This window comes from Paramisgurnus dabryanus, chromosome 17 (assembly GCF_030506205.2).
Source record: "Paramisgurnus dabryanus chromosome 17, PD_genome_1.1, whole genome shotgun sequence".
NCBI lineage: Eukaryota > Metazoa > Chordata > Actinopteri > Cypriniformes > Cobitidae > Paramisgurnus > Paramisgurnus dabryanus.
In genome coordinates, this window is record NC_133353.1 from 7,514,611 (window position 1) to 7,534,774 (window position 20,164).

The following is a 20,164-nucleotide window of genomic DNA, read 5'->3' on the forward strand; positions in this document are numbered from 1 at the left end:
CAGCTCATACCTTGGAAATGGTATCCGACCCATGCCTAGTTGTCACATTGTCTACCCAGAGTATATTACTCTGTAATTCTTTCTATATTTAGATTTACGACCTTTGCATTAGTTATTTTATATTAGATTGCAATGAAATTCTTTGCTGGTTTTTAGTGTTTGTTGTTTATTTTTAGGACATTTTGCTGATGAAAGGCGAAGGAGAGGTGAAGCTTAACATGACAGTGGGGAAGGGAGAGCAGGTACTGAAGAACTGCAGTCGAGATAAACAGGAGGTCATTCGATCGCAGATGAAGAGTCTAAAGGATTCATGGGCCAACATCCTTATGACTGCGATGAGCTGTCACAGGTGACAAAACAAATCAACCAGTTAACTTAACTGGCGCTGTCCCGTGAGCAGGACACCTGAGTTTACTTCAATATTTTGCATGTAAAAATCTATCACGACAAACTACACTGAAAAAAATATTTATTCAATTTACTCATTTTTTTTAAGGTAAGTGGTCACAATCAATTTAATTACGCTATATTTAAACAAAAAAAATTAGAAATACGGAAAAAAATTGTATGAATAAATTGTAATAGTAAACTGAATTAATAGTTTTTTTTAAGTGTATATATTGTTGGAAATGTCTAAAAAATGTCATATTTCAAAACGTTTTAGCAGTAATAATAATAATGCAGTGACCGTCATTTATAAATTTGTGACAAGAGTATGTGCAAATCGTTGACACCTAGTGGTCGTTGTTGATTAAACCATTAAAAGTGTAGCACAAACCAAATTTTTTGTGATAATTTTATTCATAAAATATATACTTTATTGCATTATCTTTAAATTAGGGCTGTCAAAAGATTAATCGCGATTAATCGCATACAAAATAAAAGTTTGTTTTTGCACAATATATTTGCGTGTGAATTGTGTATAAACATACACATTTAAGAAATTTAAGAAACATTTTATTTATGTATATATTTTTACATTTATATATAAAATAAAATATATCAAATCTAAATAAAAAAATATATATATAAATGTAGATGTTTCTTAAATACTTACATGCATGTCTTTGTATTTATATCTACAAAATAATTACAAAAGTGCACACACATATATTATGCAAAAACAAACTTTTATTCTGTTTGCGATTAATCGCAATTCATCTTTTGACAGCCCTACTTTTAATGTTAACTGCTATTGTAAATTTTTTTCACATTCACAACTTCTGTAAAAAAATTAAGTGTCTTCTTTAAAACAAGACCAAGATTAGGCTTCTAGACAAAAAAATAAGTTTTGCTTGCTGGTGCACTTCTTTGTGTGTTTATAATTGGGGTATTGTAGATGGCTGGGTAAAGATTTAAAATTTATATATTTTTATAAAATTTTGGTTTCAATCCCCAAATGTTGCTTTTAGTTTATACTGTATAGTCTAATTACCGAGCCCCTAAGGTGACATTAGAGTAAAAAAAATCTTAAGTTTAGTTTCATATGCTCACGCGAAACCTTCATGCGCAGAATTTTTTAATGCGCAATAGATTCACGTGCGCAGGCGATACTAAACTTTGTTTAATTTTTGCTCCATGTCCCCTTAGGGGCTCCGTACATAATATTAAATATAAAAATGTATTATTATTCATTCTGGATTGGTAAAAATGTAATCCTGTGATGTTCTTGTGTTTGATGCAGTCGTCTGGAGTGGACGGTGGCTCAGTGGTCCAGTTTTCTGGAGAGTAAAGCTCAGCTCCAGCAGTGGATGGAGATGGTGGAGCAGGAGGTTGGTGTAGCTCTGCCTCAGCAGCCTGGCCTGAAGGAGAAGTCCTCGATGCTGGAGCGTCTTCAGGCCATACAGGCCGACGTAGAGGTCCATTCTTCATCTCTGACCTGTCTGAACGAGAAGGGTACAGAGCTGTATGAAAAGACAGGAGATCAGACCTTTGCCGAAGGACAGAAATCTGAGTTCAATACCCAGTTCACAAACATGACAACGCTTATTAAGGTAAAAAATACGTAACGTGTCCCATTTGTCATTGTATGGCGTAAAGGCATTAAAATATCCAAAAATCACTAGAACACTATTCTTATTGACATTGAAGGTTAAGACTACAACTACCATCATCCCACTCTATTGCACAGCATCATCAAGCGACCTCTAGTGGCCAAATTACATTTATTTAAAATTATACATTATGCATAAAGTCTTTGCATTCCAAAATGTACCACGAGATCCGTTATAAATAACTGGATACAATCACTCGGGTCAGAATAACTGATGCATTACATCCCGTCTTGTACTATAGACTAAAGTACAGCAGATGGACGAGGTCGTCAAAGAACACGAGCAGTATGTGGAATCAGTACGTGACCTCAACGACTGGCTCACCTCAGCTAAAGAAGAGCTGCAGCGTTGGTCCGACATGTCCGGAGATGCAGCATCTGTTCAGAGGAAGCTCTCCAAAGTCAGAGTAAGTATATGAGTAATAAAGCTTTAGCTGAGATCTGTACAGATTTGACTTTAACGCGATGCCATTTCAGGAGCTGTTAGACTCCAGGAAGTGCGGACGCGAGCGGCTGTCGCGGGTGCAGCGGTGCGGGGCGGCCACGCGGGACCACACGTCCACGGTGGGATGTGAGGTGCTGGAGAGAGAAGAGGCCGGGCTGCTGTCGGCCTGGGAGCAGTGGGAACGCGGAGCCAAACACGCGTGCTCCGGTCTGGAGGGAGTTCTGGATCAGATGGCCAACTCTGAGCAGGAGTTTAACAGTCTGGCTGCGCAGCTGGAACAGAACCTGCAGGAGTTCAGCGGCAAGCTGTGTGAGTGCCGGCAGAACCTGCAGCAGGTGGAGGACATGACGTCTGGCGAAGAGGCCGTGCAGGGCTGGCAGATAGCAAAGGTAACACTGCAAAAACATCAAACGGTAAAATAAACTTAAACATCACTCATCTGTTTTTCATGGTTTTAATATCTTTTAACATTATGGTGCAGAATTTGCTTTTTAATGTCTTCAGTGAAAGCCGCATTTACAGTTTTATTTGTTTTTTAAGTCTAACATAATGATTGTTCACGTGTCAGGACACACTGGAAGCTCTTCTGAATGTCGAGCCCATGTCTGATAACCTGAAGTCTCAGCTGAATGACCTATGCCGCTTTTCAAGAGATCTTGGAGCTCAATCTGAGAGAGTATCCAACCTCATCAAAGAGTATAACAGGTATGAGTTCCTACAGCTGTAGTGCCGCGTTTCCACTTCATGCAACATTTAAACACGACTGATGGAGTTCGCCCCCTAGTGGCAGTCGTAACGTAAATTTGTGGCAACATCAAAGAGAAGTTCACTCGAGTAATAAGCCTTCATTCTACAAATATTCATCATAGTTAAATAAGGAAATGAATGCAATTGAATGAAACAATAAACAGCTTTGCATATATATAACAACAGACCGCCAACATTTTTGGAAAGATCATAATGTGACCCTGGACCAAAAAGCCAGTCATAAGGGTTCATTTTTTGAGATTTATACAACAATAAGCTTTCCATTGATGGTTTGTAAGGATAGGACAATATTTGACCCATAGACTGTAAACATGGACGTAGTGCCTGTGACATCACCCATAGGTTTGTGAAGAGCTTTTTTGAAGCCAATAGGATCAGCCATCTTGGCATTGCGTCACCGCGCATCACTCACGGATAACCGAAAATGGGTAAAGAGACAGGACGTGGGTGAATCTGAAGTGGCTGGTTGCCGTAACCACGCCCGCCTAGCTCGACGGTGGTGACAGCAGTGGCAGTTCACCTGTCACTCAAGTGTCCACGCCCTTAAATATGCAGAACTTCAAGGCTTAGTATAATTTAGATGGATGAGTTGCAAAAAAAATTCACCCCCTCACAGTTTTCATGATAGGCAAAATTAACTATTTAGACCAAAAACACTTTTAACGTTGGGGGGGTCTATGGGAATAGAGATCGGAAAGGTTGCCCCTTGTTTTGCCGAGATACAACTATTTGAAAATCTGACGGTGCAAAAAATCTAATATTGAGAAAATGAACTTCATACATATAACGATAATTTTGACCCATACAATGTATTGTTAGCTATTGCTCAAATATACACATGCGACCTATGACTGGTTTTGTGGTCCAGGGTCAAGCTTAAAAATAATAAAATATAAATATTAAATTAATAATTTATTACTTATCAGTAATCAATCATTTTTTGAGAATTTAAGTGTTACTGACAAAATTAAACCAAAATGGATTAATAATTTACAAATCAGACACAGTGTTTTGATTTGAAATAATAAAATACCTTACATCCATTCGACGGGTCGCTGCTTTTTTAATGCATCCAAAGGTTATATCAGATAGTAAATTTCTCATCCGCTGGTGATCGCAACCACATATGCAAACGATGTGCGACTCTTCATAGGACTTCTAGTTTTTCGGATGTTTTTCATGTCCAGTATGAAGGCTCCTTAGCTTTTAGGATTTGCATCTATTTTAGTATTTAAGTTCTTACTTTATCATCTCTCATTCCTGCTACTGTATAGTCTGAGTCTCCAGGCGTCCCGAGAGTGTCAGGGAAAGGAGAAACTTCTGGAGCAGAAATTTCGTGCATGTTTTCGAGACTTCCAGCAGTGGCTGGTCAATGCCAAAATCAACACAGCTAAATGTTTCGATGTGCCCCAAAACCTTGCAGAAGCATCATCTAGCCTGCAGAAGATACAGGTTTGTTTGTTTGTTAATGCTATAAGTTATGCAGACATTTCAAGTGTTTTTTAATACAACTTACAGTAATTCCCTTACGTCCAGGAGTTTGTGAGTGACCGAGAACAAGGCCACGGGAAACTGAACGCCGTTGCTGGCAGCGGAGAGCTACTGATGACCATCACTGCTAAAGACAGACTGGAATCCATCAGAGCAAAAATCAACACAACCAGAGAGGACTGGAAAACACTCATGACAAACCTGCATCAGCGAGAAAATGCTTTACAGGTGATCATTTCATGAAACATAAATCAACTACAATCATGATACAATGGATTGAAGTTGTTATATTCTGTTGTTTTACTCTGCATGATTTACTGTTTGATTGCAGAATCTTCAGGCTCAGATGAGAGACTTTGAGACGAGTGTCGAGCCTCTACAGGATTGGTTGAATGAGACTGAAGAAGCTGTGCAGGAGAGCAGCAGTCGACTTCATGACCTCACAGCCAAGAAACAGGAGCTGCACAGGTTACAGGTGTAGTAGATTAAAACCACCTGTATTAAAAACCATCTACAGTACATCACACGCCACATTTTGTCTCATATGACCCAGCACCTTTTTCCGCTTACAACGTCACTGCTATTCAGGTTAAACTTTTTCCATCTGATGTGCCCCTTAATTCATATCATTTTTTAATATAGTTACAGTTCAGTTTTTATTTTTATTCTCTTTTATTTAAAGGTATAGTTCACCCAAAGTGAAAATGGCCCATATTTTAACCCATCCTGGTTGTATATGACTTTCTTCTTTTAACTCTTTCCCCGCCAGCGTTTAAAAAAAAAGGTGCCAGTTTAATGCCTTCCAGAGAATTTTCTTATTTAAATATATATAAACATACAATATATCACATGATATCACCTTCATTTGTTCTCTTTTTATCCCCTCTCAAATATTGGTAGGTTACTTCAAAAATACCAAAAGTTTTGAACAAAATGCTGAGATAATTGCGTTTTTGTGGAAGACTTTCTGATAGAAATCCGATTCAGAGCGATGATCACAACATACAGTGTGTTTGAACTGTTTGATGTGAGTGGTTGCTTCTGGGTTGTATATGTTGGGTAGGGGAAGCGTTTTCTTTTAATTGACGAGTTATCTCGTCAATCACGGGGAAAGAGTTAACCAAACATAGTCAGCTTTGCAGCTTTAAAGTGACCCATTTTCAGCATTGTATAGTGCTCCACTTTTTGTCTTTTTTGGGGGCCATTTTATCTTTATTTGCTAGACAGTATGTAAGGAGAGGACAAGAAAGTGCAGGGTGAAGAGAGGGGTACGGGATCGGCAAAAACCTCCAAGCTCCAAACACGCATCCATTGATCAAAAACTAATCCATACAGTTATTAAATGGCTTCCGAATTAAAGCGATTTTGTAAGGAAACATTTATATTTTCAACTTTATGGGCCCTATTTTAACGATCTGAAACGCACTTGCGTTTATTTTAACGATCTGAAACGCACTTGCGCTTTGCGAAGCGCAAAGCGCAAGTGAGTTTGTGGGCGGATCTTGGGTGCTGTTGCTATTTTCCCGGCGAGAGAAATAACTCTTGCGCCAGGCACAAATCAATAAGGGGTTGGTCTGAAGTAGGTTCATTATTCATAGGTGTGGTTTGGGCGTAACGTCAAATAAACCAATCAGAACGTCATCCAACATTCCCTTTAAACGCAAGGGCGCAAGTTCCATGGCGGGTTGCTAATATTATGACGGATTTACCAGGCGCACGCCAGGAGCGGTTCACAGCCGAGGAGACCCACGTTCTTGTAAGAGCAGTGAAAGACAGAGAAGTTGTTTTGTATGGGGATAGGAGAAACCCACCCAAATCAGCGTCGGTTAAACAGGCGTGAGAGGAAATAGCCACAGTCTCATCAGCTGGCATCCCCATCATTGCGCCAAGCGCTACAATGATGTCAGGAGACGGGGGAATCCCAAGCTTGCCAGCATAAATCGGGCACGCTGTGTAACGGGAGGAGGATCTGCCTCTACACAGGACCTGACGCCAGCAGAGGACATCGCTGCGTTCACCCTCACCGCTGAAAGGGTTTGGGGGCTTTGAAATCGGACCCAAGAAACGCAAGCAAGGTCCAACCCCAAAGTAAACTTACAAATCAAGTTCATATACATTAAGGTTTCTTATTAAAACATTTTAATTATTATTTACATAAAATAAACGTAATACAGCCACACAACAAACTTATGAAAATATTTTAATCGTTATTTGCATGAGAATTTTTTAACGCAGCCACAAAATAAATAAAAACTATCACCACAATGCTCACCACTATGATTCCCCTTATCTCATGTGTTAATATTTTTTATTGTAACAATTTATGATTTGCAAAAATAACTGTTGCATCTGTGTAAATTAGATAAGCAAAGTGTGTGCGCGTTGTGCACGCTATACATTATGGTCAAGCATGCTCCCTTAAAATAGCATAATGAACCACGCGCAACGCGCCACTGACTTTATACTAGTTTTTTTGGTCAGTGGCGCAATTGTTTTTTGAAACTGCAAAATAGCATCAGAGATGGTTTGCGCCGCAACACGCCTCCTTTTTTTGCGCTGAACCGCTCAGGGAGCTCAAGTTCATTCCCTAGTTTGCCGACGTGCGTCTGCGGAGGGAAAAACCTGTTGTGCGCCAGTGCAAAATATGAATGATACATGCGTCACTGACAAAGTCAATTGCGCTGGGTGCAAGATAGGGCTCTATGTGTTCATGAGAGAATTGAGGCTCACGATATGTCATTCCCATGTACAGAACTCTTATTATTCATCTATGCCTAGATAAGTACAGTTTTACATTCTACAGCACCTTTAACTTTTCATAACGCCTCACACAGGCATTAAAGGTATCTGACCTAACGTTACAAACCCCATCGCTTCACCTCTGAAGACATTTCATAACTGTATGAATTGGGTTTTGATTGATGGATGTGCTTTTTAGTTAAAAATGGGGCACTATCCAATGCCATTCCAAAACTGAATAGAGCCAAGATTTTATTATAAGATATATAACTCCATCTGTGTTTGGCTGAAAGAAGAAAGTCATTCACCTAAGATGCCTTCAGGGTGAGTCAAATATGGGCTAATATAATTTGGGGTTAACTATTCCTTTTAAATTCATTTACTGGTCAATAGCCAAATCATGGAAAAGCAAAATGGCTGTGCTTGCATCATGCTTTAATCTGCGTCTCATGTCATTCTCATGTTAACATCTCTCATCTAATGTTATAATGTCTGTCCTCACTGTCAGCTGCCATGTTGCTTCATTAACCTCTGACTAACACAGGACTGTGGCTGCGTCTGAAATGGCATACTGTGACAGTAGGTACTGAATTAGATGAACTACCTACTCATCAACTACTAAAACTATATACAGTAGTATGAATATGAATTAGGAAGTACTATTGATACATCACGTGACATACGTCATCATAACAACAAGTTAGTCGTTAATGGGAATGACGTTTAACACACGCAAATTAACCAGAAGGGACAGCTGTTTAATATATATATTTGCATTTGAATACAGGCGCGTTACCGCTTTTGGACATTTTTGTATAAAATATCGCCTCTCCTTCTTTATTGGATAACTAATTTCTGGGGATCATGGAATAGAAACATGTCCATCAAATAAACACTTTGGGATCTTGCCGGAAGTAGTAGGTCATCCGGGTACTTTTCGCCTACTGTTTTTGGAATGCTATGAATTTGGACATACTACTCCCCTCGACTACTGCTTTTCGCTTACTATATAGTATGGAAGTATGCGGTTTTGGACGCAGCCTGTGTGTGTGTACGACGCTGCCTGTGCTAACCTGCCTTTGCTTTCAGTCTCTGCTAGAGGAACTTGCCTCTAAGGAGTCTCAGCTGCACAGGTTGAGAGAGAAGGCCCAGAACCTGTGGGACGGACACATGGCCGGAAAGGGCTTTGTGCACCGTGTCTCGCAGCTCTCAGCGCAATATCTAGCTTTAAGCAATCTGACCAAGGTAACGTCCCACCTGCCTGCAACGCTAGCTGCCTCCACCGATGGAAGATAAATAGTTTCATCTTGTATGACGTGATAAAGTTCAAACCAGGGGTGTCCAAACTCTGTCATGGAGAGCCGGTGTCCTGGAGAGTTTAGCTGAACTCAAAACATCTACCTGAAAGTGTCTAGTTTGGCCCTGTCCCAAATGGCCAACTCCGGACTTTTGGACTTCCTCAGAGTCCACACTCCGATGACATCATGTAGTGCAGAGCTTAGGGACCCTTGACGCGAGTCCACGAGGGCGCACCGTAGTCGTATTTTGGGTCAGAATCGAGCGTCACGCCAGAAATAGGTAGAGAAGTTGCCCATCAGTGTAAAACTCCTCACAATTGTCGTCTGATTGGTCTGATTGCTCTTTCAAAAGAACTTCTTGGTTGGTAAAGAGCATGAAGCCTGCAGCAGTTCATGCTTCACCGAAGACCGCGTCAAGTGTGCAAAGGGGGCGCTGATGAGCACACTTCGGAGCCTAAAATGACAGATGGGACACCCTATGGCGAGCATGCGCAATTTAAGGCCACGAGATCGAAAGTCTACATGAAGTGCGCCATTTGGGACAGGGCCAATGTCTACTAAGCCCTTGATTACCAGGATCAAGTGTGTTTGATTAGGGTTGGGACACCGGCCCTCTAGGAGCAGGATTGGACACCCCTGGTTTAAACCAAAGAGACTTTGCCTTTATTTACTCGACACAAACCTAGATGGCTATCGTTCTGTGGAACATGAAGAAATTTGACTTTTTATTATGAAATTAAGTGAGGACTGAGACTGGCGTTCTCTAATTTTGTAATTTTGTTCTTTGTTTCCTAAGTTTATGAATAATAGAGGTTTGATGTTTAATGCATGTATGGATCACGTTTCAGTATGACTTTTCTTTTAAGAAGACAATTTTAACAGAAATTAGGTATTCATGGAAATGTAAGTTGCTATTTTATGGCCGAACAACTAACATATGGAATAATCAATCCAAAAAAAAAATACAACATAATCAGACGATCTTTTCCTGGATTGCTTACCCCATAACACATTCATTGGTTCAAATAAAATTTCTGTATTAAATGATTAATTAACTAAACTGTAATGAGCACTAAAGTCTGAGGCTAAGCACTTACTGTTGATGTTGATGCTTGATTCGGTTCATATCAAAAGAGAGTTTGTTTAATTGATTCTTTTGAACTGATTCTATAGGAAAAAGCCTCACGAATCGATCGGATCGTGTCCGAGCACCAGCTGTTCTCTCAGGGCCTGAAAGAGCTGCAGAATTGGATTGCTGACACCAGTCATATGTTACAAACCTACTGCACTCCGACCGCAGACAAGAACGTTCTGGACAGCAGGATGATCAAACTCGAGGTAAAAAGCATAGATGAGAAAATATTTTTGGGTACGACCCAATGATGTGATAATGTCCAGAATATCATACCAGCATACTATTTTAGCAAGCAGTATCTTTACAGTATACAAAATTTGCTCAATTATCAGTATTTGATGTATACAACAGATCACACTTGAAATGCACTCTATCTAGTACACTGCGTTATATTACACTAGATTGCAATGCAAAACAACAGTAATATTTTCACCAGGTGCCACTTGCTGGTTTAAACACGAGCATGTGACAACATTGTAATGGTAAGAAATGAAGAGTTTGGTTTCAAAACGCAATAAATCCATTTTTGCTAATTTGGGTAAAAATGTGTTTTCTATACCAAGAAAGTGACATGATGAAAACCATTCTGTTACAAACTTTCACATAGCATCTTTAGGTTATAATAACATTAAAATTTAAATGCATAATTTGATTTTTAAATATTTATTATAAAAAATGATTATTTTTCTACAAAATGCAATAAATCCATGACAAGTTTTTTTTCCAAAATGCTATAAATCTATCGAATCAATATATAAATGTGCATTCATCTTTGCCATGTTATATTTATTTATAAACTGATAAAAACATAAACATTAATGGCATTAATTAAATTACTTTAATTAATTACTTTGTCATATTAAGGACACTGCATTGCTGTTGTCATCCTTGGGACGTCGTCGGCTCGTCGCTGAACTTTTTTGAAAGTGATCAGCTGTAAAATGTTTTGGTCCTGCTCGTTGACTTTGAGTAAAATAATGTTACGTTTTTCATAAGATCCCCTGGCGTCAATGTGTTAGCATGACAGAAGCTTGATGCTGTCGTGTGAGAACAAGCAACAGCCATTATTTTTCTTTCCCCCGAGTGCATTTCACGTAAATTATTAGATTTTGATGGCTTACGTTTCTTCCTCGCCACAGAAAACCACAACAGGTTTATCAATGCCATCAAAGTATAATTTTGTATTTGTTTGTTTGTTGGTCACGAAGTACAAAGTAGATGAGGAAAACTTGGATTCTGTGTGAATTCGACGCGCCGCCATTATTGTTTACAATGCGTGGAATGGTGCGCTGTGATTGGTTAAGTGGATTTATTGCATTCTACAGAGAAGGTTTATCGCGGTTTGGAAAAAAGGGAGAAACAATGACAGAATAACAAAAAATTAAGAATTTACTTTTTAATACTGACCTGATACAATACTGATTTTGGTGGTAACTAATAAATTTTTTTTAAATGGCGTCTATTGCGTTTTGGAACCAAACTCTTTAAATGTACTGTACATGTAATGAGAGACCTGAACAGAAAGGATTTTTCAGGCTTTACTGACAGCGCGTCAAGAGAAAGAGATACAGCTGAAGATGCTGCTGACAAGAGGAGAGTCCGTACAGAGAAACACCTCGGCTGAAGGTGTACAGCTGGTCCGCCAACAAATCGAAGATCTCAGAGATTCCTGGGATGGGCTGCTGTCTGCATCTATTCAATGCAAAAGGTCAATGAGATGACTATGATCCATATCTGACCTCAGATATTATAACTGAAACTAGTGCAAATATATCACTTTGAAATACAGAAGGCATTATTGAAATTTAAAGGGCACCTATTATGCCCATTTTAACAAGATGTAATATAAGTCTCTGGTGTGCTTAGTATGCGTCTGTGAAGTTTTAGCTCAAAATACCCCACACATTTTTTGCTACAGCATGTCCAAAATGCACCTATTTGGGTTAGAGCAAAAAAGCGCTGTGTCTGTACCTTTAAATGCAAATGAGCTACAGCTCCTCACTCCCTTACCAACAGACAGTGAGCGCTTTTGGTTAAAAATAGATCTGATTACTGTGAATACAGCCACGTTAGTGCTAAAACGTGCTAACAAACACATTTAGTGAAGCTTTTAGGTAAAATTAACCAGTCAGTGAGTGGCTGTGGGCGGAGCTGTATCAATGTGACATCACATTAACAAGAGAATCAAAACTAATGAGACTGCTTTAGTTTAATGAGGATTAAAAAAGGAGAGGGTGGATTTTTTTTAATGTAGGGTTGTTGTGTCCACACACTGCCAACACACATTCATATCCAAACACCTTGTAAAAGTATTTTTTTGCATATGTGTCCTTTAAATTAGTTATTGTGTTAACATGTGTGGTGTTTATACAGTCAACTGGAGGGAGCTCTCTCACAGTGGACCAGTTATCAGGAAGATGTGCGTCAGTTTGTGAGCTGGATGGAGACGGTAGAGGAGACTTTAAACTCTACAGACAAGCAATGCTCAGAGATGAGAGATAAAACCACCAACCTGGGCAAGGCCAAAGTAGGCAACTCTCTCTTGTTTTTTGAGTAAGTGCTAATCGTATTCTGTTTGGTCTTACAAACATTTCTCTAATATTTCAGTTGCTGTATGAGGACGTTGTAAGTCACAGTAGCGTTTTGGAGGTCATATCTATGAAGGGCTCCAGCATGGCTGAGCATTACGTCACCCAGCTGGAGATTCAGGACTTGCAGGAGCGCTACAACATTGTCAAAGATAAAGCACAGGTATTACACATAATTCCCTAATTATGTTTAGCATACGAAGCTACTGTATGTTATTATAAAGAGACTCGTGTTGTTCTCTGTCAGTGTGCTGTGGCCAAAGCTGAAGAGCTGGTGGCGGCCCACCAGGAGTATCAGAGGAGCCTGCACGAGTTTAAAGATTGGCTGGAACAACAACAGGAGACGTTGAGCTGCTACACACAGCTGGAAGGAGACGTAGGGACCCTGGAGGACACACTACGAAAATTACAGGTCTATTAAAGTGATTTGTACCCAGAGATCACAATTGCTCTGTTTAATAACACTAACACTTTTTTTGCTAATAACAGTAATTTATGCATAATTTCATGCAACTTACTCTAAACTCAACCACAACCCTAAAGTAAATACACGTTGTTAATCATGATTACTCATGAGTACTTTATGCATGAGTACTTAAATGTATAGTTACACTGAAAGGTTAGGACTGCATGAAATAAAGTGTAACCTTTTTCTATAATGTACGGTGTTATATAGACTGGGTTAACAGGTGCGGTGGTTCAAGTTTAAGGACACTAATTGTAAGGTTGTTGGTTTAAACCCTTTGAGCAGCACATAACCATTGTGCCAAAATGGAAGCTTATTTCATTGTGATCAACCTTAAATAACTATTAAGTAATTACTTAAATAAATACAGTTTATTTAACTTACATAAAATGGTATTATGAAAAGTTACATTTAATTCATTCCCCGTCAGCCCTTTTTTATAAATGTTGCCCGCAGCATATTCTATAAATATATAAACATTAGGACGGTCAAAAGATTAATCGCGATTAATCGCATAAAAAATAACAGTTTGTTTTTGCATAATATATGTGTGTGCACTGTGTGAATTTTTTTGTATATATCAGTACACACACATGCATGTATGTATTTTAGAAACTTTTACAAACACACATGTGTATAAATATATTTTTTATATATTTTATATTATATATAGATAAAAATATATACATACATAATTTTTTTTTAAATATATACATGTATGTGCGTGTTTATATATACAAAATAATTACACACAGTGCACACACATATATTATGCAAAAACATACTTTTATTTTGTATGCGATTAATCACGATTTAATCTTTTGACAGCCCTAATAAACATACAAATATATCAAATGAAAGAACAGATCCTCTGCTTTCAAACAACCAAACCGGAAAAAAAGTTTCATCCTATCTTCATTTGTTATCTTTTATAACCTTTTATAAAATGGGTAGGTTTCTTCAAAAATACCAAATTTTGAGAAAAAGGCTAAAATAATTGCATTTTTGTAAAGGAATTTTGTTAGGGATCAGATTCAGAATGATTATCAAAACATACACAGAGTTTAAAATTAATTAAATTTGTTCATTCGTAGTTAAATTCTTCATTTCTAATAAATTGGGTAAGAATTACAGCTTACCGTAAAAACTCGTCAGGAAAGCATCATCGGCAGGAAAATGTTTTTTCTTAATTGACGAGATAACTCGTCAATGGTGGGGGAAAAGTTAAGCATTTGGGAGATGCTTTTATCCGAATTAGATGTGTATCTATCTGTCTAAAGGAACTGCAGGTGCACTGTACCAAGGGCCAGGCTTTGGTTAATGCGCTCCTGGTGACCCGAGAGCAGGTTATTCCCTGGGGAATACCACAGCAAGAAGACAGATGCCTGGAGACCGTCCAGCAGGAATGGGGGTCGTATCAAGCCCGGCTGGGTGAGACCCGATCTCAGCTTAACAGCGCTTTGGCCAAACTCCGGCAGATTGAGCAGAAGTTCCAGCGTCTGGACAACTGGCTGAAGGTGATGGAGGGTAAAGGACAGCTGCGGTCCAGCCGTCGCTCAGACAGAGCGACAAAAGAGGCACAGCTTCAGCTACTCAAGGTTGGTAAAGATGGTTTACAGGTGGTGTCTTTGTAGTGAAAGATGTAGGCTGGTTACCCAAATGTTGTAGTTTTATACCACATTGTGCTACCATCGATGAGTAAGACATTTGAGCTGCGGTTCATTCAGGAGGTTTTTTTTAGTAAATGTCTACCAGAAATGGTACATGAAGATTAATACATAGCAGTGTAGTTTTTGATTATAATGTTGTAATGTTTGTGTAGGGCTGGCATGAGGAGGTGTTGGTCTATCAGGAGGAAATCGAGGGTCTCGGTCTTCTAGCACAGCAGGTTTTAGAAGAGACGCCCATCAGCAGCAGAGTCAGTTCAAGAGCTACACAACTCACATCACGCTACCATGCCCTGCTGCTGCACTTAATGGTACAGTAATTCTCATTGCAGAAATAAATATAGACCTCAGGTGTAAAAGCGTAACATCTACTGATTATTTTTATCATTGTTGAGCAGGACACAATGAAACAGTTGAAGGAGGAAGTGTCTAGCATTGAAGAATCTCAGAGTGTCTTCTGCACCTTCTCTGATTGGTTGAGCACAGCTCAGAAGAACTTTAGCAGTGTGACCACAACTACCATCGATGTGGTCGATCGTGGTGCCCTGGAGAAGAAAATGAAAAAACTAGAGGTACGAGATTAGGATTTAAAAGTGATCTAGCAGAAATACGTTCACATGTAAAATGTTTTACATCTGAACACATCATTATGTTTGAAGGCTCTTCAGGGTGACATGGAACTGGGCCACACCTTTCTAAAGACCATGCGTGAAAAGACCGATCGTGCCATGACGTTCCTGGAGGAACCCGAAGGAGAGCAACTAAAGGAGGAAGTTGATGCCCAACTATCCCAACTGGAAAACTTGATTAGAGCCCTGCGCTCCGAACTCGGTACCACTGAGAAATCCATACAGCTCTCCAAAGACTTCCTAGACAAATATAAAACTCAAAAGCAGTGGCTAACAGAGACAAAATCACTCCTGGCTTCACCTGTGGAGCCAAAGGCTGAACTTTACCAGAAGAAAGCCCAGTTAGCTAAATATAAGGTGAGCAAAACATCTCACCATCTCCAATACAAAACAAACCCTTTACATAATCTAATCTCTGTGTATTTCTCTAGACAATCCAGCAGAGTATACAATCCCACGAGTCGGCAATCAAATCTGTTATCGAGAAAGGAGAGGCTCTTCTAGAAACTATCCGTGACCCGACTATCAGTGAGAACATCGGCAAGCTGAAGACAGACTATCAAGACCTGTGCAATGATGCTAAGGTGCTGTGAAGACATTTGATAATGCCACATCTATGCCGTTGAGATGTTCGGACTTTCCATGTATCGTTTCTGGTCTAATATTGCCGTGTTGATCACAGGTCCGTGTGCAAAGCTTGACGGAGAGCGTCAGAGAGCATGAGGACTATAACAGTGAACTGCAAGAAGTGGAGAAATGGCTGCTACAGATGTCTAGTCGGCTGGTCACCTCGGATTCAATGCAAGGCAGCAATCTAGAGACAGCCACACAACAGCTAGCCAGACACAAGGTGCGTATTGTAGCATACTCTTATCTGTTGCTATGTCAGATATACAATAAAAACAAAATGTATGATCTACTTAGGCAATAATGGAGGAGATAGCCGGCTTTGAGGAGCGTTTGACGAACCTGAAAGAGAAAGGTGATCGTCTCACCAGTAGTTGTTCGGAGCAAATCCAAGCCAAGGTCGGTCAACAGATACAGGCGGAGCAGCAGGGAACCCGGGACAGTTATTCAGCCATCTGCAGCACGGCTCAGCGTGTAAGAATCGCTGCTAATAAAACTAAATGTGAATGGTGAGATTTTAGCATTTAAGTTTATGTTGAATGTTTGGCTTATCAGATGTATCAGAGTCTGGATCGTGAGCTTCAGAAACATGTGAGCCATCAGGACACTCTACAGCAGTGTCAGGCGTGGCTGTCCACCGTTCAGGATGAGATCCAGCTACATGCACAAACTCCCTACGGCCTTCAGGAGGCATTGAAACAGGTAGATACCACAGAGCTAAGGTGCAGATGCTGTGCGTGTGATTCAGTGCTAAACGAAACGGACCAGCTGGGAAATTGTCTAAACTTATTAACTAAATGCTTTCAATGTTCCCGGCAATTTGCGTAACATCTTCAAATAGGAAATTGTTCAAATTTTGGACGAGACGTGATCTCTTGTGTTTCCACAGATGAAGCACCTCAGAGCTTTGCAGGAACAGGCCAGCACATATCTGGACCTTGTGTGTTCAGTGTGTGACTTGTCAGATGAGACTGTGAGAAAAACGGCTGCCAAAATACAGCAAACTAAATCTATGGTAACTGTAATACTTCTTTGGGTTATACAGTATCAGGATAAAAGATTTCATTCATTCATTATGGACCAGGATACAGATGTTTATGATCAATATCTTAAATTGTACAGATTGAGGAGAAGATGGCCACTTCTCAAGAGCTGTCAGACAGCTGGAGGGAGATTAAGGAACAGAAGCAGGAATTGTCAACGCTTTTCCAGGATATGGAACAGCAATTGCAAAGTCTCTCCAGAAGACCTGCTGAACTAGAGATCAAGATCGCTCAGAATATGCTGGATCAAGCCAAAGTAAAAATTTCTCATTGATTTATTCAACAAATACTGCATTAAGAAAGTAAATAGGATCAGTTTTCATTTCCTGTCTGTCTTCTTTGCGCATGTTTTCTGTAGGAATTTGGCGAGCAGCTTCAAAGCAGACAATGCACTCTGACTAAAATGACAGAGCTTGTGAGTAAACTGACAGATGGGAAAGAGTCTCCTGAGCACATCGAGATTGGTCGACTGAGTCATGCATGGCTGGAACTGTGCCATGAGGCCAACAAACTGCAAACTCAAAGAGGGGAAGATCTGCAGAGGACAAAAGAGTATCATGACTGCATCTCTGCCATGGAAGCCTTGTTTGAGCAGGTGTCCAAGGAATGGGACAACCTGGCCAGGTAGAGCCATTATGCAGGACGTACAGTTTGTTATATATATATTTTCAGTCTCTTGTGTATTGTGAGATGGTAGGCATAAGTATGCTTAAATGTAGTAAATCTCACTTAATCTTTCTCAATTCAATTCCAATCTATTTCTATTGCACTTTTTACACTTTTGCATTGCTGCAGCTTTAAATCTTTTCTGCATTCTTGTAGAACTGATGCCGAGAGCTCATCTGATCATTTGGAAGCTCTCCGGAAACTCTCTGTTGTTTTGAAAGAAAAGAAAACCACTCTTGAGGACCTTAAAGACCAAAAGCAAAAGGTGATGTACCACCTTAACCTGGATGACAAAGAGCTGGTGAAAGAGCAGATTGGCCACTTTGAGCAGCGGTGGGCCCATCTAGAGAGCCTCATTGAGAGGAAGATCCAAGACTCCATTGTGACCCTTGAAGACATGGGTCAAGTTGAAGCACGTTTGAGGGAAGCTCGTGAGTGGGCCGAGGAACAGCAGCCCGCTCTGTCTGAAGCCATGAAGATGAGCCCTCCACCTGAGCTAGCGCAGAGTTTCCTCTTCGATCATCTGAGTATATGCAGCGAGTTGGAAGCCAAGCAGCTTCTCTTGGCCCAGGCTATGGGTGATGCAGACAGGGTTTTAGCACATCTGGGACTAAATGAAAGGCAACGACTTCAGCAATTGATTTCAGACACTCAAGCAGAGGTAGAGTTACTAAGCGTCAAAGTGGCTCAACGCAGAAAACACCTAAGTAAAGCCTTTACCGAAAGGACTCAGTTTTTGCTGGCTGTGAGTCAAGCTATCACATGGGTCCAACAAAATGAGAAGAAAGCACAGGCTGACGAATACATAGCCCTACTTCCTGATGACCTCTCTAAGCAGGTCAGAACTTGCAGGAACATCCAGAGCAGCCTGAGAGCCTACCAGAGTGAACTGACCTCACTTTGGTCCCAAGGCAGAGACCTGATGAAAGACGCCACAGAGGAAGAGAAAACAGAGATGCTAAACAAACTACAGGAGCTGCAGAATATTTTTGAAGTTGCCCTTCAGAAGTGTAGCCAAAGACTTCAGGAACTGGAAAAAGTTCTGGTATCCAGAAAATACTTTAAAGCTGATCTAGAGAAGATATGTCAGTGGTTGAAGCAAGCAGACATTGTGACATTTCCTGAGATTAACCTTATGAACGGAGATGCAGAATTAAGCTCACAACTTACAAAATACCAACAAATATTGGATCAGGCCATGGAATATGAGAATCTTCTGCTAACTGTGCAAAGAACAGGTCAGGAAATACTTCCCACTCTGAATGAAGTGGATCATTGTTATTTGGATGAGAAGTTAATTGCTCTTCCCCAACAGTACAATAATATATTGACACTAGCCAAAGAGAAACATGAGAAAATACAGCAGGCCATTCTTGCTCGGCAAGAATATGCCTCCTTTATTGATGTGACTCACAAAGCACTGAAAGAACTTGAGGAGCAGTTTCATAACTTGGGGACACAGACTATTGGTCTCAAGACGGAGGAAGTTGTCAGTCTACAGGCAGACTATAAAGCACTACTGGAGGAACTGACCAACCTTGGGCAAGCCGTCAGCGAACTTAACCAGAAAAAAGAGGGTTTCCGTAGCACAGGTCAACCATGGAGACCAGAAGAAATGACCCAACTGGTCAGCCTTTATAACGGACTCAAAAGATTGATTGAACAGAGGGTGGAACATCTTGAAGATACTTTGGAATCATTCGAAGACCATCAAGCCATGGCCATGCAGGTTGACTCAGAGCTGAAAGCCACCAAAGAGCAACTTGTGAAAGTCAATGCAGAGACACAGTCAGCTGAGGAAAGACTGAAGAATTATCATGCCCTGGCTGCCAGCCTTCAAGGTGCCAACTCTCAACTCACCCGACTCATGGAGCAGATGGATAATCTGGCATCTCAAATGGATCCAAAAGCACATGAGGCCTCAAAGCACCGGGTGACTTCCTGGCAGGATGAGCTGCAGTCCTTGCAGTCGGCAGTAGGGGAACTGATTGTTGAATGTGAGAACAGGTTTGTACAGAGTAAAGACTTTGAAACTGAAGTCAATCGGACCTTAACTTGGCTACAGCAAATCAGAGATGAACTTGGTTCTGAGGTGGTGGTAGATGTTAAGGTTGAGAAGGTCCAGGAGGAAATAAGGAAGCAACAGATCATGCAAGAAGAAGTGCTGTCAAGGTTGAGGATAGTGGCAGCTCTAAGCACCAGAGAGAAGCAGAAGTACACCAATGCCAATGAGCTCGTCCCTGCTCATGTTGACTCGAGTTTACAAGAGATGGCCCAACTAGAGGCAGATGTTCAACGTGCTCTCAGCTCTAAACAGGCAAGTTCTAACACATACTCTCCATGATCCAGTCACATTAGAGTGAACACTTAAATATTGCTGAGCAGACCAACATGGATGCTCTCCATCCTATGTTGTGTGTTTGATACTGGTCTCAAACATGAGATGCTGGTGTCAAGTAATTTGTATAGCTACACTATACACCAGCTTTATAGTCCTGAAGCCCCACATGTAACAAGTCAAAAACATTTGTTCCAAAGTTGCCACTGTT

The 20,164-nt window shown here is 40.3% G+C and overlaps 1 protein-coding gene across 4 annotated transcripts in view; it reads left to right on the forward strand.

Annotated features, from left to right (window-relative positions):
* The window catches only part of syne1b (spectrin repeat containing, nuclear envelope 1b), a 119,283-nt gene that overhangs the window by 46,348 nt on the left and 52,771 nt on the right, over window positions 1-20,164 (forward strand). For 3 of the 4 annotated variants that reach the window (XM_065254156.2, XM_065254128.1, XM_065254141.1), the window contains 26 exons: window positions 177-349; window positions 1,685-1,994; window positions 2,296-2,460; window positions 2,531-2,887; window positions 3,067-3,203; window positions 4,541-4,718; window positions 4,803-4,985; window positions 5,089-5,232; window positions 8,586-8,741; window positions 9,968-10,132; window positions 11,465-11,637; window positions 12,303-12,456; window positions 12,537-12,680; window positions 12,765-12,929; window positions 14,264-14,581; window positions 14,806-14,961; window positions 15,049-15,222; window positions 15,310-15,636; window positions 15,711-15,863; window positions 15,962-16,129; window positions 16,204-16,380; window positions 16,462-16,608; window positions 16,796-16,921; window positions 17,029-17,205; window positions 17,308-17,573; window positions 17,772-19,932. In XM_065254156.2, coding sequence (XP_065110228.1) covers window positions 177-349; window positions 1,685-1,994; window positions 2,296-2,460; window positions 2,531-2,887; window positions 3,067-3,203; window positions 4,541-4,718; window positions 4,803-4,985; window positions 5,089-5,232; window positions 8,586-8,741; window positions 9,968-10,132; window positions 11,465-11,637; window positions 12,303-12,456; window positions 12,537-12,680; window positions 12,765-12,929; window positions 14,264-14,581; window positions 14,806-14,961; window positions 15,049-15,222; window positions 15,310-15,636; window positions 15,711-15,863; window positions 15,962-16,129; window positions 16,204-16,380; window positions 16,462-16,608; window positions 16,796-16,921; window positions 17,029-17,205; window positions 17,308-17,573; window positions 17,772-19,932 — 6,954 coding nt within the window. The remainder of the gene's footprint in view (window positions 1-176; window positions 350-1,684; window positions 1,995-2,295; window positions 2,461-2,530; window positions 2,888-3,066; window positions 3,204-4,540; window positions 4,719-4,802; window positions 4,986-5,088; window positions 5,233-8,585; window positions 8,742-9,967; window positions 10,133-11,464; window positions 11,638-12,302; window positions 12,457-12,536; window positions 12,681-12,764; window positions 12,930-14,263; window positions 14,582-14,805; window positions 14,962-15,048; window positions 15,223-15,309; window positions 15,637-15,710; window positions 15,864-15,961; window positions 16,130-16,203; window positions 16,381-16,461; window positions 16,609-16,795; window positions 16,922-17,028; window positions 17,206-17,307; window positions 17,574-17,771; window positions 19,933-20,164) is intronic. The other variant, XM_065254133.1, reaches the window with a different exon arrangement.